At 42.5% G+C, this 16,288-nt stretch overlaps 1 protein-coding gene across 9 annotated transcripts; it reads left to right on the top strand.

Moving 5' to 3' along the window:
- The first annotated feature begins 729 nt into the window (after nucleotides 1-729).
- LOC146977011 (uncharacterized) lies at nucleotides 730-16,114 on the top strand. Of its 9 annotated transcripts, XM_085792876.1 has the most exons (31): nucleotides 730-856; nucleotides 2,258-2,466; nucleotides 2,556-3,192; nucleotides 3,335-3,438; nucleotides 3,572-3,637; nucleotides 3,769-3,936; nucleotides 4,130-4,263; nucleotides 4,380-4,474; nucleotides 4,575-4,629; nucleotides 4,720-4,854; nucleotides 4,947-5,162; nucleotides 5,474-5,537; nucleotides 5,636-5,837; nucleotides 5,923-6,035; nucleotides 6,197-6,572; nucleotides 6,738-6,872; nucleotides 7,029-7,065; nucleotides 7,157-7,270; nucleotides 7,370-8,659; nucleotides 10,061-11,192; nucleotides 11,304-11,458; nucleotides 11,557-11,810; nucleotides 12,124-12,178; nucleotides 12,268-12,421; nucleotides 12,516-12,600; nucleotides 12,701-12,734; nucleotides 12,835-12,939; nucleotides 13,043-13,147; nucleotides 13,244-13,529; nucleotides 14,472-14,763; nucleotides 14,857-16,113. In XM_085792876.1, the coding sequence occupies exons 2-31, from the start codon at nucleotides 2,264-2,266 to the stop codon at nucleotides 14,959-14,961; spliced, it is 6,906 nt and encodes a 2,301-aa protein (XP_085649002.1). In that variant the 5' UTR covers nucleotides 730-856; nucleotides 2,258-2,263; the 3' UTR covers nucleotides 14,962-16,113. The 9 variants fall into 9 exon arrangements, with proteins under 9 accessions (XP_085649002.1, XP_085648994.1, XP_085648995.1 ...); XM_085792868.1 differs by having other exon boundaries at nucleotides 7,370-11,192; nucleotides 14,857-16,114; XM_085792869.1 differs by having other exon boundaries at nucleotides 7,370-11,192; nucleotides 12,519-12,600; nucleotides 14,857-16,114.
- Nucleotides 16,115-16,288: the final 174 nt, after the last annotated feature.

Raw genomic sequence — 16,288 nt, forward strand, 5'->3', positions numbered from 1 at the left:
GCAAGTGTAGCATTTGCCTAAAAAATGTAAGTAATTAAATTATGAATGAGAGAAAAATGTGTGGCACAGAATTGCAGCACTTCAACAGAAGCTACCTGATATGTATGTTTCAAAAGAAAATGAAATGACAATGGTTTTTGCATTAATGCATTGATGATATGAAGGAGAAAAAAAAAGTGAAATAAGTCTATCACCAGCAGTGAGTCAACTATTTGGTTATTATTATTCATCTATTCTAATGTACTAATACAGTCTTAGGGAATGCATATTGGACTATTTCTCTGCACTTTATATTTCTATGACATTGTATTCCAAAGAGCAACATTGTATTTTTTACTTCCACAGTATGATCTGTCCATATACCCAATCAAAATTCATTTGACAACAGTTACATATCAAATCAAATCAGGGCTTAGATAACTATCAACCCTCCAGCTATTTGATATTTTAACTAAATCTTGCTGCTAAAACATCTGTACTTCTACAAAAGTAAAATTAATAATAAAGGAATCAGTATTTAACATTAATTGATTAAATTATAATAAAATAAAGTAAAATATATCACTGCTTCTCCCACCACTGACTAGACTAGTACAGACATTGATTTGAAAGCTCAAGTTCCTTGAGAGTCTTGCCCTTTGACAGTGTGATCTTGCCTCATCTACCTGTATCTGCTCGCGGCCACTCGACTACATTTCCCAGAAGCCCTTTCGTTCTCGCGGAGATAACGCGTCACTTAAAAAAAAAAAAAAAAAGAAACATGGCGGAGTAATAAGTGCATGCAGTCCGCTATTTACCACCCTTCGTCGACAAATGGAAGCTCCTTTCTCCCTGCAAACCGCATATTCTTGAACAGGTACGTTGTCGCAAAACAAAACAACACACGTAGACGCAATATACCGACAAATGTAGCTGTCGTAGCTAGCTTCTCAATGCTAACAACTCTGGGAGACTCACACACACACACGAAGTCGTGTCATGCTAGTTTTCTGATAAACTCTTTGTACTTTTTTCCGACTTGTCTTTTTCTTCTTTTTACCATGTGGTGTCTTTCTTTATTTTATGAATGGGTTAAAGGGTTAGCTATTTTAATCTTCCGGTGACATTTACTTTTACACATTTACACGCTCGGACGTAACGGCAGCTCGTCTGTCACCGGTCCTCCTGTCAATCACACCACTAAAGTTAGCTGAGCTGTGCACAAGAGCATGCTGCACAAATCCACTTATTTCTGCTCATGCTGCAGCATCAGTAACGTAGTAGTAACATACAGAGTGAGACTTGTTATTTTTTATATCTTAGGGCTTTTCCTGACCCTTATCCAACAATAACAACAGGGTTAGGACTATAGGGTCACCTCTCCGTGGGTTTTACTAAATTATCCCTTATACCTGGGTAAGAATAGGAAATTGCAGGATTGTGCTTGATAATTATGGGTCCAAGATTCAGTCTGCATTATGCCCAAACGACTCCAAACATAACACAGGGTGGAGTCCCACTGCAACAGATGGTCTGGTCCCCACAGAGCCTTGCACTCATCATCATGGGGTCAGTCAGGGATTATTACACTAAAGAGACACCAAGACTGCCTAAATCCATAGAATAACTGAGGCTTGGACTAATTTACCTAAACAAACTGCACACAGGAAGTGTACTATTGACAAATCAAATCATCCTTGTCTAACTCTTATTGACTAAATCTTTTGCACAGTACAACATCATAACATTGCCAAACTGTAATTATGACTGCATGTTATTTTCTATAGATTGTGCAAATAGTCAACCAAACAATGCATAAGTGGGTATTAAAAATGATGAGAATGAATAAGCACTTTTGAAAATGTTCACTCTATTTATGCTGTAATAGTGTAAGTATGCATATTGTTGTTAAGAGAGACTTGACACTTGAGTAAATAATACCTTTGTAGGTGAAATTGTGTTTGCACATTATGCCATTAGTTTTCTCTACTTAAATCAATTAAAAAAGACACCAAATCTTGTATGTCACATTAACCACTTTTTTAGTTTAGTCATGGAGATATGACAGCATTTTGCGTTTAAATGTGAAAATACAGCAAGTTAGTTCAGATTGCTGCATTTGCAAGAGTTTTGTCCATTTGAAATCAACTTAAAAGCCTCTAAGTATTGAAGATAGATGATGAAGTCACCAATATGGTAAAGTCCACACATGTATTAGGCTATTTGTTGTTTGAGGTCAGTAATGTCAGTAAAGCTTTGACTTCCTGTGTATTTTCAGGGCAAAATGTTTCGCCGGTCAAGATTTAGTGTTCGGCCCAATGTCGGTACGGCAGGGAGAGCGGCGGCGGCGGCGGTGCCTCAGGAAGCCTCTTCAACAAATCAGGAGGCCAGTGAGACCCCCAAGGACGTCGGTGAGAGCAGCACTCCTACTGCTGTGACAGAAACTAAGACTGCTGCGACTCCATCAGAAAAACCTCCAGCCTCTGGGTGAGTAGCAAACATGAAATGGCATCGAAACTACTACTTGTGTGATGGATAATGTAAACAACAACAACTGCTCTTACTGCTGTTTTTAGGGATGGCAATGACCAGAATGGGGAGGGTACCAGCTCCACAGCTGCAGTCCAGAGAAGGAAGCGGTTTTCTGTCAAGCCCAAAGTGGCCCCGGGCCGCCCTGCTGCCGCTGCTCGGACGCCAAAGTCCCCCGTCAAGCCAGTTTCTGAAACTCCCGTTGAAGCTCCTGGATCAGACTTGGAGAAGACAGCAACATCCAGCCAAACTGGGACGGCAGCCGCCCCCCAGGGTCTCCAGTCCCCAAAGCGACGAAGGGCGTCAGGAGAGAGCAAACAGCCCCCCACCGCCCCCCTTTCTTCAGACTCTCCAGGACTCTTTGCCCCTGTAGAAGAGGATTTGCCAGAACCAACCGACCTGCCAACAACAGACAGCGGCAAACAGTTGGAAAGCAAAGCAGGCAAGCAAGTGAAGGATGTTCCCCCCAGACCACCCGATAAAGTACCCCCCTCTCTACCAGACAAAGAAGCTGTTGCGCTGTCAGAGAAGGCCAAGACTCTGGTGTCAACGAAGAGTGCACTTTCACTGACACCATCGGCGTTCTCCTTAAGTAGACTCCTGAATGACCCGTCTGACCTACAGAGGCTGGCGAAGGCCCAGAAGCTCAGGGAGCTGCTCAGAAAGGAGAGAGACAAAGAAAGAGTGAGTTCATCTTATTCTATAATCCCACTTTTAATCCTCACTCTCACTGCTTTCTAGGGTTTGTAACAGATTCATTAGATGTAGATCTTCATACACAATTTGATTTGTTATATTAAAGAAGTGGTGTAATTTGTTGTTGCAGAGACTCAAGCAAGCTAAAGCACCACCAAGGGAGTTTACTTTAGATCCCACCAAAATGACCATGAGGGACCTAATCCGTTATCTGCCACAGTCTAACCCCATGTCGTAAGTGTCTCCTCAGCTGTTTTGTCAAGTTTTGTAATACTGAATCCTTACCTCTACTGATAATGTTTTCTATTGATTATCCTGGGTTTTTCTTGACAGGAATGTAATTTGCCTTTTTTTTTTGTTTGTTTAGTTCTAGTCTAGATCAATCAGTTCAGGAGGATGAAACAGTGGTTCCACCTTCGCCAGAAAGAGAAAAGTAAGTTTATTCTATCATTATTTTAAAATCTGTATTATTTGAAGTTTTATTGATTATGTAACAAAATGCAGTATTCGTGTATACACTTAACCTTTTCTCTCTGCCTGGTGTTTTTAATGCAATCCCTGCAGGTCTCCAGAGAGAGCGCAGGAACCTGAAGCCCCCCCTAAAGTGATGAGCCCGAGGGAGAGAGAGGAAGAGGAGGGGGAGGAGGGGGAGGACGAGGAGGATGAAGACTCACTAATGGTTCCCCAGGTCAAAGTAGCAGAGGATGGCACGCTGATCATTGATGAAGAGAGGTCAGTAGACTTTTAGAGGTCAAAAAATGAATTATTTTTGAAAATGTAATATATATGCTGTATATATATCTCCCATACATGCATCTCAATGATTTCCAGTGATGCATTATGATGTCTTTTTAGAAAATATAAACATTTCTAGGTAATCGTTGGAGATGATCGGGAATTTGATTATATTTTACTTGTGTGTCAGCTTGACGGTGGAAGTCCAACGAGCCAATAAATCAAACCCAGCTCATGATCGAGACCCCATTTTTGAGCGTGGGTCCACTACAACCTACTCAAGCTTCAGGAAAGGGACCCATTCGAAACCCTGGTCCAGTGAAGGTGAGCTGAGATAGACACTGAATTAAAATATATTTAAATTATAACACACATTTGTGTTCTGATGCCTTGTTTATATGTCTTTTTTAATTTGTTGGTTGTGTGTTTGTTTTCTTCAGAGACTGACATGTTCTTCCTGGCAATTAGTATGGTGGGGACGGACTTTTCCATGATTTGTCAACTGTTTCCTCACAGAGCTCGATCAGAGATAAAGGTCAGTGGTGATGATGATGGCTGCACAGATATTAATGAGTATGATAATGAATCATTTGTATAAAAATATGTTTGTTCATTTCAATGATTTGAACTTCCAGAACAAATTCAAAAAAGAAGAACGAGGGAATTCCTGGAGGATCGATAAGGCTTTTAGTAAGTATTTTTCAGGACTTTATTTTGCAGGAATGACAATTAAATTGCGTGCCATGTATTTTAATGTAACATCTACTCATTGTTTTGTAGGAGAGAGGCGCAAACTGGACATAGAGTATTTTTCTAAATTGTTAGAAAAAGTTCTGGAGGTTCAGAAAAACAGGAAGACACTGAAGAAACTCACTAAGAAGAACGCTCCCACGAAGAGCAAGAAAAAATCAAAGGGTAACTTCCTTCACATGTTTCTATCGTGTACAATGAGTTGTGCATTTCTTCTCCATGACTTACTGTTCTCGTTCCTTCCACTGGTAAAAAAGCTGCAAAGAAACTGAGTGACGGTGAGGAGGAAGATGACGATGATGAGCATGAATTGCCTGACTTGGAGGGAGAGAAAGAGAATGAAGATCTCTGTAACGAAGGAGCAACCCCTGTTTCTAAGCCCAAGAGACAACGCAAAAGAAAGACGAAAAAAGATGCCGTGAAGGAGCCAAAGGAGAAGAAAAAGAAAAGTGACAAAAAGAGCAGTGAAGAAGGTACAGGCACATGCAGTTATTTGATTAAAATGTTCCTCATTCTTGGTAGATTTAGCAAATATAAATAGGTAGATCCATGGAAGCTACTTTTTTTTGTGCCAAACTGGTTTGACAATATTTCTAGGAAAGTATCAGACAAGGCCTGGGGATAAGCAACATTGAAAATTCTAAATTTGATTAAAAAAGGGCAAAAGGTCCCCAGAAAGTGCTTTTGATCAAAAATGATTCCTGTTTCTAGGCGAGCGCGCATGTGCATGTGTGTCTTGTTGATTGCTGCTTGTGGCTTATTTTTGGTATGCCTTTATGCTCAGGTGAAGCCTGCACACCCGAGGACGCAGAGGCAGCGCTTCCTGAGGATCATACAAGTTCAGACATGTAATGAAACTCTCAAAGTGCTGTTTTGGATGAATATAATGTTTTTTTAATTTGTCGTACGTTAGAATTAAAATTCTGTGTTTTTGCCCGATAATCAGGACTGAAAAAACGGAGAATGTGAAAACCTCCAAGGACACTGCAATCAAGCCAGCTAAACTCTCACGTGGCCGAGCACCAAAGCCCCTGCTGCCTTTAGGCAGGAAGTGGGGTAAAAAGGCTGCACCAGCTCCCACACAGGCCAAAGGTGCTGAGGCAGATGAAGAGGATGAGAGTGCAAGTGTCGAGGCCTCGAAGGAGCAGGTTCTTATTTCATTTTAAGTTCAGGGTCATAATATCGTTCTACATATTGTTACTGAAACCTATTAAAAGTTATTCTTACATTTAGGAGAGTACAGAGTCATCACCTTCAAGTAAAGCCAACAAGAACAAGTCAGATGACGATACTGAAAATTCCTCAGATGAAGAGGATACCTCCGTCCAACCTCCAAAACCTACCAGGTATTAAATATTTCATGTCTTCATTGAAATGCTCATATTCTTTTAACCAGAAGCATTCCTATTCCCAATTCCCAAATAGTCCGCATCATGATATACTATGTCGTAGATACAATGTAACTGGCTATACATGGTTCATCATCAGTGTGTGATGTGTTTTGTAGGTATGGGAGAGTGCCCAAACGCACCAACCTCTTGAATTACCCTGGCAAAGAAGATGCACACGCCTCTGCAACTGAGTCCACTCCCACCTCACCAGCGGGATCCACTGCTTCTGCTGCCAAGCCGAAACCCAGATGCTCGGGCAAGAGAGGAAGATCATCGGAGGAAAAATCACCCAATGAGTCGAAAAAGCCCAAACTGGTGACCCTCAGGGCCTCTCAGTCAGAGTCCAGTGATGGGGAGGATGGTAAACAGTGGGAAGATGAAGAGCAACCTGCATGTAGCTCCAGTAAGGACAGCAATGCCCCTGTGTTTGTGCCTATCTGCCTGCGCTCCCCACAGCCAGTGCTTTCAGAAGTGGAAGAGACGATGGAGGAGGTATTTCCCATCACATTTTGCCCAGAAAGACAACACCCATCAATTTCATTTGTGTTTGTTTGTTTTTTTTAGCATAATTTATATGCATTAATTTTTCTTTGTGCATGGTTTTGCATCCCATAATTCACACCCTCCATTCTGACTCCCTCCATCCCACCGGTATAGCTTGATATCTTGGCCAATATGCCCGATGTGTTGGGCATCTCTCAAGATTCAGTGTGCCCTGATGCCTCTTGTGAGCGTGTACAAAATGAGACAGGCACACCTGAACCATGTGAACACCAATTGGACCTGCTAGTTGTAAGTGTAAGATGTAGCTCCAGTGAAATTCACTTTAGGTCCTTTAATCGCACATGTGATTTCTGAAATGTACAAATACAAATTACTTTATTAATCCCCAAAGTGAAATTCATGGGGATCATCTAATGTAACTTATGATGTCTGTTTCCTTTGCAGGATGTTATAGACTTCCTTTCTTCAGAACACACAGGAGGTATGTTGAAGAGGCTGTCTGAGAAGCTGCTAATGGATTACTCATACTTTGAGATAGTTTCATTTCATTTAAGTATGCTTTTCTTTTTCAGTAGCAGAGGATGAGAGCTATAACGAGGCTGCTCAAACCCTGTTGACCATCGGCAACCTGACTAATCTCTCTCAGTCAGCACAGAGTCAAACAACCACAGGAGATCACACAACAGGTACGAGACAGAATCAGTGTTTCTCATCATAACTGGTTTACGTTTGTTTTATGTGAAATTACAGTGAAGGTTAAAATGTGCCATTATGTTTAATTGCAGGGACAACGGAAAGTGTGACAGAAACCACACAACACTTGAAGGAAGGACCTGCACCAAAACCTGCTGAACAAGAGGAAAACACTGATACTCTCGCGTCTGGTCATGAAATCAAAGAAACTACTGCGACTGATGCTACTGTGGAGTCGCAAAGCAGCACAACAGACAGTGGTGATGTTTCTACTATCAAAACCAGTGATCAGTTATGTAGTGAGCAAAAGAGCATTACTCAAACGGATCCAAGTCCTCAAGTACAGTCAGGTCCTGATAGCACAAAGAATAGTTCTCCACAGACCAGGAGAGGACGCTTATCCACAGTGAAACCTAAACCTAACCTCGGTCGAGCCTCAAGATCTGCAAAAACAAAATCCTCACCAGTACGGACAGTTGAAGGGACCAACACAGAAGGGACCAACACAGAAGCTCACAACCTTGAAGTAACTGAATCTCCATCAGCTCCTGAAGACACATCCTCTAAGACACATGAATATTCTCCATCATTGTTGATAGTAGATGCTGTCAGTCAGGAGAAGTCGGGCACAGCCACTTCGGATCAGAGTCACAGTTTTTCTGATTCCCAGTCTGAACCCAGTGGGGAACAAACCAACAGAGACATGAGGTCAACATCTGAGACTTCAGATGAAAAAGTGATGTCTGCTACCGAAACAACTACAAGTTGTTCTAATAATTCAACAAAGTCTACAACATCAATTGCAGAACAAGAGGTTAGTCAACATGGTGAAGTTGCATCTACGTGCCAGTCTAGGAGGAGTCGACTGCAAAAAGTCAAACCTAAACCAAACATACCACAGACATCAAGAACTGCTCGGTCGACACCTAATACCACAAAAGGTTCTGCAGAGGAAGGCTCCAGCCTAACTCCAATCTTCAAAGTCCAGGTTGAACAAGAAGGACCTTGTGGCACTTCTTCCCACAAACCAAGTCAAAATGTTAGTGCTGCTTCATCGTCACTAGATGTTGGCTCTACTCTTTCACCCACAAGGGAACAATCAACAACTGAGGAGAATAGAACAGATGTTGGACTTGTTGGCCAGGTGTGCCCTGTTGCAGCAACATCAATTCAGAGTACCTCAGAAAACAAGAGCTCTTCTGAAGGCCTTTCTGAACAAAGTAGCAGAGACATAGGGTCAACATTGGAGTCCACGGATGCAAAAGGGACAACTCATGGTGAGGCAAGTGAGATCTGTAGTAATCTGGTGACATCCGACTCACCTGTCACAGAATCCCAGGTTGGACAGGACATAGCCCCAGTTCAAGAGAGCAGTGACCAACCTGCTACATGTGTTATACCTGGAGAAGATTTACCTGACACTCAGAAAGCAGAGAGTGAAGTTGCATCTACTTGCCAATCCAGAGGGACTCGATTGCAAAAAGTCAAACCTAAACCAAACATACCACAGACATCAAGAACTGCTCGGTCGAGACCTAATACCACAAAAGATACTGCAGAGAAAGGCTCCAGCCCAACTCCAATCTCCAAAGTCCAGGTTGAACAAGAAGGACCTTGTGGCACTTCTCCCCAAAAACCAAGTCAAAATGTTGGTGCTGCTTCATCGTCACCAGATGTATCACAGGTTGGACAGGACATAGCCCCAGTCGAAGAGAGCCTTGACCAACCTGCTACATGTGTTACATCTGGAGAAGATTTACCTGACACTCAGAAAGCAGAGAGTGAAGTTGCATCTACTTGCCAATCCAGAAGGAGTCTATTGCAAAAAGTCAAACCGAAACCAAACCTACTAAGGACTTTGAGGACCGCCCGGTCAGCACCTCAAACCACGAAAGACTCCAGCTCAACTCCAACCTCCAAAGTCCTTGAAACACCAATAGTGGAACTCCAAACGGAAGCAACCAGTGGTTCCCCCAGTGAAAAACTAAGTCCAAGTGCTGGGCCTGTTTCCGCTTTGATACCATCAATAAATGTAGACTCTGCAACTGAGGAGAATAGGGCAGATGTTGCACTTGCTGGTCAGATGCACGCCATTGCAGCAGCATCAGATCAGAGCGCCTCAGAAAACCAGAGCCTTTCTCAAGACCCTTTTGAACATAGTATCAGAGATGCAGTGTCAGCAGGGGCAACTGCCTCAGCTGTCACAGCATCACAGGTTGGACAGGACATAGCCCCAGTCGAAGAGAGCCGTGACCAACCTGCTACATGTGTTACACCTGGAGAAGATTTACCTGACACTCAGAAAGCAGAGAGTGAAGTTGCATCTACTTGCCAAACCAGAAGAAGTCGATTGCAAAAAGTCAAACCGAAACCAAACCTACTAAGGACTTCGAGGACCGCCCGGTCAGCACCTCAAACCACAAAAGACTCCAGCCCAACTCCAACCTCCAAAGTCCTTGAAACACCAATAGTGGAAGTCCAAACGGAAGCAACCAGTGGTTCCTCCAGTGAAAAACCAAGTCAAAGACCCGGGCCTGTTTCAGCTTTGATACCATCAATAAATGTAGACTCTGAGGAGAATAGGGCAGATGTTGCACTTGCTGGTCAGATGCACGCCGTTGCAGCAGCATCAGATCAGAGTGCCTCAGAAAACCAGAGCCTTTCTCAAGACCTTTTTGAACATAGTATCAGAGATGCAGTGTCAGCAGGGACAACTGCCTCAGCTGTCACAGCATCACAGGTTGGACAGGACACAGCGCCTGTCCCAGAGAGCAGTGACCAACCTGCTACACCTGTAGAAGATTTGCCTGACACTCAGAAAGTAGAGACTGAAGTGATGTCTACTGCCCCAACTAGGATAGTGCGATCACAAAAAGTCAAACCTAAACCAAACCTAGCACAAACAACAAGAACTGCACGGTCTAAAGCTCAAACTACAAAAGACCCCATTGAGCAGCTTGTGGAGGGATCCGCAGGCCCAACTTCAAAGTCTGGATCCACTGACAATACACAAGCAGAGGTAGAAGCCAAGCCAGTTAGCAGTGTCGTCCTTCCTGTAAAACCATGTGAAAGCACTGGAACTGCATCAGTTTCAGTACCATCACTGGAATCATGCACATCTCATAAACCTGCTGAAGAATCATCTTCAACTCCAACCGTACCTCAAAGAAGACGACAGACTCTCAAGGTCAAACCCAATTTAGGATCACCCATCAGAGCGTCACAGATTAAAGTGCAGCCAAAGAATATCAATAAACCCTCTGAGGAACAACAAATGGACACCTCTTTGCATGAAATCTCAGAACAAGCATCAGCGGACAATTCACAAACGGAACTGAAACTTGCAGGGAAAGACCACAAGCACTTGACAGAAACACAATGTCCATCAAATGCAGGAGCCAGCTCAACAAAAACTGTAACTACAGAGTCAGAAAAGACAGTAGCTGGCACAGACGAGGGTACATCCTCTGATGTTGTTGTTGTTGCAACATCTATGGTTGCTGAAAATCAGTCAGTGTTGACGGACTCGGCTCCTGAAAATAAAAGCAGTGAAAAGTCCACATTTGAGAGGGACTCCATAGGGGACAAAATGTCACAGAATGACTGGGTGGAGGCTGGACCTTCTTCACAAAGGAATTGGGAGATGGATATGGCCCCCAAAGTTACAATAGAGTCAAATTCACAACCACTGTGTGTTCCAGATGTTCCAGATGTTCAGTCTTCAAAGGACAGCTCCACTGATTCAAAAATAATGCCTGTACTGTCTACTGATGCCTGCCTTATAGCAGATCCTGAAGAAAGCAGTCGTCAGCCATGTTCACAGAGTGACTCAGAGGTAAAAAGTCAAGATGCAGCCCAGCAGTGTTCAGAAACCAGGGAAACGACTCAAACATGGAATGACAAGTCTCAGTCTAGGTAAGGCATGCCTAATATTTTCTTGATTTTATCTTAAACAATTTCAAGACAAACTTTTTTTAGAGTCATATGTATTAACATAGTGATTTAAAAAAATGTCCCTTCTTAAAGCACTGATGAGACAGAGCTGACCGACTCCGCCAAGTCTTCAAAAAAAGGCTCTCCAACCCGAAGAAGCAGGCTGATCAAACCCAAACCCAACCTGGGACGCAGCAGTCGACCTCCACAGCCTCAACAAGTCCAGAGCACGCCACAAGCAGAAGCAGGTTTGACAACCTAAAATTAAACTTACCTTGTCTCCATGGATGCAGATCTATTTATATTTTTTACAGGGTCAGTGTTACTAATTGTTGCTCCTTTGCAGATTCTGGTGCTCCATCAGAAGATGCAGATGCCTCAGTATCCTTCAACCCTGTGCCTGAGCTGCAGTGTGACGTACAGGAACCAGTAGAGGGAGCTGTTGAGCCACATTGCAGCCAAGACACCTCTGCAAACGACCAGTCCCTGCTGGGATGTTTGACTGAAATTATTGAACAAATGAGTCAAAGCGAGTCTCGTAACAATGATCCTGCATCCTCTCTGGGTTGTGTGACACAAGCACAGGACAATTCTTCCCAGGTAAGACACCTATAATGCCCACTATAATGTTTAAATACAACTGTAAAAGCATTGCTGCAGGCTAACAGCATCCACTTCAATATAAAAGCATTTGAAACATTTACAAGTAGTTTGCAAAGGGTCGGGACACTTGAGTTGATGATGACAGGGCTGCAGAGCTCAACTGCTCTACAGTGAAGTACCAGCAAAACACTGCACAAAGTCATTGTACTGATTAACAGAACTTTTAACAAGCACAGAGTGTGACCCAGGTCAAGAAGCCCTCATTACATTCAAGGATTAATCCTCAAATGTTTTGCTCGATTCATCCCAGAACACGTCGACACTAAGTATGGAGGGAAGTCAGCCAAGTCTACTGTTTCCAGACAGTAAGTCAAACACACATCACCATTCCTCTTACATGAGATAATTTGCACTATGGATCAAACTCATTAATAGCTCTTGTCCTCCCTCTCAGTCCTGTCGGAGCAGGTGACTTCAGATCCAGATGAACCATTTTTCATCCTCTCACTGACCGAGATCCCGGTCTGCTCGTCGGGGCAGGAGGTTGACAGCCCAGCAGAGCCCCTCCCTTATCTCCCTCTAGCAGATGCATCGATACAGCAACACAGGTTTGCATCTGCCTTTTATCAGCGAGACATCCAGGTGAGATTATTTTGTTTGGTATCTGACTCTGCGATCTTCTTCTTCTTCTTCACCCCTCAGCAGTGTTCCTGGAGAGAGCTTGGCCACGGTGGGAGAGGAGGGGTCTCTCTCTACTGTTCCTGTGTCAGACATAACTGCATATATAGTGAGTGAAGTTGTGTGGAACCACATGTATCTGCAGTGTAATAAAAAAAGATATTTTTGTGACACATTTTCTTTTCTAATTCTTTGTTTATCCACATCAGGAATCAATCACAGAGAATCCAGTGGATCCGCATGGTAGAGTGATTATATTATTTGTCATCTTTGAAAACCATTGGTTCATGTTGTGTTTCTCATACTTACAGATGTTATGTTTTTTTGTTGTTTTTTTTAACAGAGAGTGCCACCACAGTCCAACCACCCACATCATCAGAGACAGTCAAGAAAACTGAGGAGACTGAAATTCCCTCAAAGCAGAAACCAACAAGTTCTGGAAGAAGAGGTATGCGGAGGATATATTATTTGTCATCTTTGAAAACCATTTGGTTCATGTTGTGTTTCTCATAGTTACAGATGTGATATTTTTTTTTTGGTTTATTTTAAAGAGAGTGCCACCACAGTCCAAACACCCACATCATCAGAGACTGTCGAGAAAACTGAGGAGACTGAAATTCCCTCAAAGCAGAAACCAACAAGTTCTGGAAGAAGAGGTATGCGGAGGATAAACACACATTTATCTCATGCACTTTTAGCAAACTGGACAAACGTATTTCATCATTTCATCACTTCATCTCTCTTTGAACCAGCCAAACAGCAGGTCAAACCCAGTACTACAAGGAGGAAACAGCCCAGCAGAAGCCGAGCTACAAAAACAAACCAGGACTCTGAACTTCCTGGGGTTTCAGCGGAGCCCGAAGCCTCTGATGAAACGACGAAAGGAGATGATGAGGTCGTTACGGAGCTGCAGAAGAGAAGTGGTGATGATGTAAATATTGAAAAGGAGAGTCCGGCAGGTGGGAAGGACCTTGAAGAACCCAGCTCAGGAACACAAACTCGGACAAGAAGGACCAGGGCCAGTAGCGCTGGGAAAAGGTGAGGAAGACAATTAGAAATAATTAAAAAGCCTGCTCTTTCATCAACAGTATTTTGTATTATCCTTTGTATTTACTATGTTTTACCTGCACTAATTCCAACCTGTGAAGCACTCTCACTTACGATCTTAATTTAGTGATTTAGTGTGGAAACATTTGCTAATGAGTGCAAGTGTTGAGAACAAAATAAAATGTGTGACCTCATGGTGGTGCTAAACAAGAATCAACCGACTAAAAGGGATATTTCAACATTTTGACAAATTCGATAGCCGATTGCCATAATCTCTATAGTTTTAGGAGTAGGTTCATTACCTTTAATTGTCGGCGGGGCAACAGAGGTTCATGTTATTTCTTCGTCTCCCTTATCAAACTCATCAAATACACAATCCAACGACTCCAAAATGCTCTCGTGGACAAGTTGTGACCTGCACATTCACCACGTTATGAAATGATAACGTATAATTGTGTAACATTACAACACATGAAGCAAATACACGGAACTACTTTCGCTTTTGAGGTGACTCTGCCGAGCAGCCGTGTCAGGAATGTAGTTCCGGTAATGTATTTACCTCGAAAACAACTCTGTCTCGTAATGTTTAATTATTATCTCATAGCGTAGTGAATGTGCAGGTCACAACTTGTCCATGAGAGCGTTTTGGAGTAGTTGGATTGTGTATTTGATGAGTTTGATGAAGGAAAGCCCAGAAATACAGCACGCCGTGCAGAGCTCACATCTCTGCCCCGCCGATCTAAAAACAGCTTGCACTGACAATTAAAGGTAATGAACCTACCCCTAAGACTACAGGGATTATGGCAATAGGTGAATTTGCCAAAATGTTGAAATATCCCTTTAATAACAAAGCATGTCTTGAAAAAAAAAGATTGTTACTTCTTTATTTACCAGAAGTAAAAGTTACCCCTCTCTCCGCTCTGACATCGACAGCTCTGGCCCTTCGACCGAGCCGCCACCAGGCAAAGCAGCGCCCAGAGGCTCGAAGGGCAAAGCTCCTCGCACAACGAGAAAATGCTCCGCTGCAACGGCACCCGTCGCTTCAACGTCACACAATGTCACCTCCACTCCCTGTTGGACTCAGCCGCTGGAGGACGATCCCACAACAGCAGCTCCCACCGCTTCATTAGCACTACCGGAGGTGGATGTCGACCTGACGACCGAACAGCACCTCCAGTTGTTCTCAGAGTCAAGCTCCGGCTCTTCTCAGTGCCCGACAACGGAGGTAAGGAGGACGCCGAGTTGTTTTTACACAGACACACACACACACACACAAGGAGTTGATTGCAGCTGACCATCTGCTCTTCTTTTGTTGTAGGTTTCACTTTGCCAGCAAAGTGAGTGTGTGGAGGAGGAGGTGGAGGAGCCCACCAGCGTGTCTCAGTACTTCTTAAGTGACATTTTCACAGAACCACTTCTGTGAAAATGTCACTTAGGAAACAAAAAAAAAAGAAAAGAAAAAAAGCCATAATGCGGTGGACTGAGAGGAGGAACCTGTCAGTGGCTTAACTTTTCTTTTTTCTTTTTTCTTTTTTTATAATGTTCTGTTGTGAAGCTATTTCTGTAAAGATTAATTTATAACAAAATGACTATTTGTTTGTTTTGGCTGTAAAAAGTGAAGAAGCTCCATTTCCCGTTCGGACAAAACACATTTTCATTTTCACTCATGCTTGTCAATGTGAAAATGTGTTTTGCACATCAATAACAAGCACTGGTCACTGATCACTAGTTCAACTGACTGAAGGAGGTGGCAGCTTTTTTTCCCCTAGTACCGTAGTCCATTTTTATTCAAGCCTCAGATTTTTTTAAAAATCGGTTTACTAACCAGCTGTGACAATGTAAATATTGTATAAATCTAACTGGTTGTTGATTTTCTGCCATATTTGTTCCACTTAAACACATCAGGGGTATCAGGAAGAACAACATCAACACACTTGTTGACAACATGTACAAATGTACATTATCTTTGTAATGCCTCTGCTGTGAAATTCTGTGCTAATTTTATAATGATTTATTCCAATTTTATTTGTACCTGGATTGTCTTAATATCTGCTCTTCATTTATAAACAAAAGGTATCAAACAGTGAATATAATTTGGTCAAATTGTATGAATATATTATGTAAATTCACCCGGTTCAAAGCAGAGGTAGCTTAAACATGCATGAAAAAAATAACTAGTTTATAAGACACTTTGTTAAATTGTACATAATTTGGATCAGTTGAGCGTCCTTGCGCAGATTCACTACGTTCAGATCATCATGCTCGATACTTGAAACAAAAACACATTGTATGTCCTTAAATGTTTCATTGACTCACTGAAGGCAAAACATTGAATTGTGAATAATAATTTTAAAAAAAACAGTTTTGCTCCACAACCACCACCACAGGATTCAGTCTTTGTCACCATGGTGACACCACACGAACCACTTCTCCACAACTCATGACCTCAGAAAATAAGTGTAACTGCACCTCTGCAACTCTGACTCAGTCGCTAAAAATGGTACATGACTGTTGTACTGTATGTAAAAGTTATTTTTTTGAAGCACTCTGTACTTTTTATTTAATAAATTGTAGAAACTGAAATACGACGTGTTTCCTGTGTGAGTCACTGTATGTTATTTACGCGTTCACAAGACGTTGCCAGAATATATAGTTTATAAAGAAAAAGACTACAAGGGTTTTTGTTGAGACCCCTGTAATCCCTCATGCTGCAACCTCTTGTAGTGAGGCTTAAGACTGTTTTGATCTCT

The sequence above is a fragment of the Trachurus japonicus genome, chromosome 12, assembly GCF_045865225.1.
Source record: "Trachurus japonicus isolate A0001 chromosome 12, Traja_1.0".
NCBI lineage: Eukaryota > Metazoa > Chordata > Actinopteri > Carangiformes > Carangidae > Trachurus > Trachurus japonicus.

Bases quoted from the DNA above. Each gene is read 5' to 3' on its own strand.
- LOC146977011 (XM_085792868.1), top strand. From the start codon at position 2,264: ATGTTTCGCCGGTCAAGATTTAGTGTTCGGCCCAATGTCGGTACGGCA. The intron at 4,264-4,379 runs GTGAGCTGAGAT...TGTTTTCTTCAG, and splicing joins GAAACCCTGGTCCAGTGAAG to AGACTGACATGTTCTTCCTG. The intron at 11,193-11,303 runs GTAAGGCATGCC...CCCTTCTTAAAG, and splicing joins AATGACAAGTCTCAGTCTAG to CACTGATGAGACAGAGCTGA.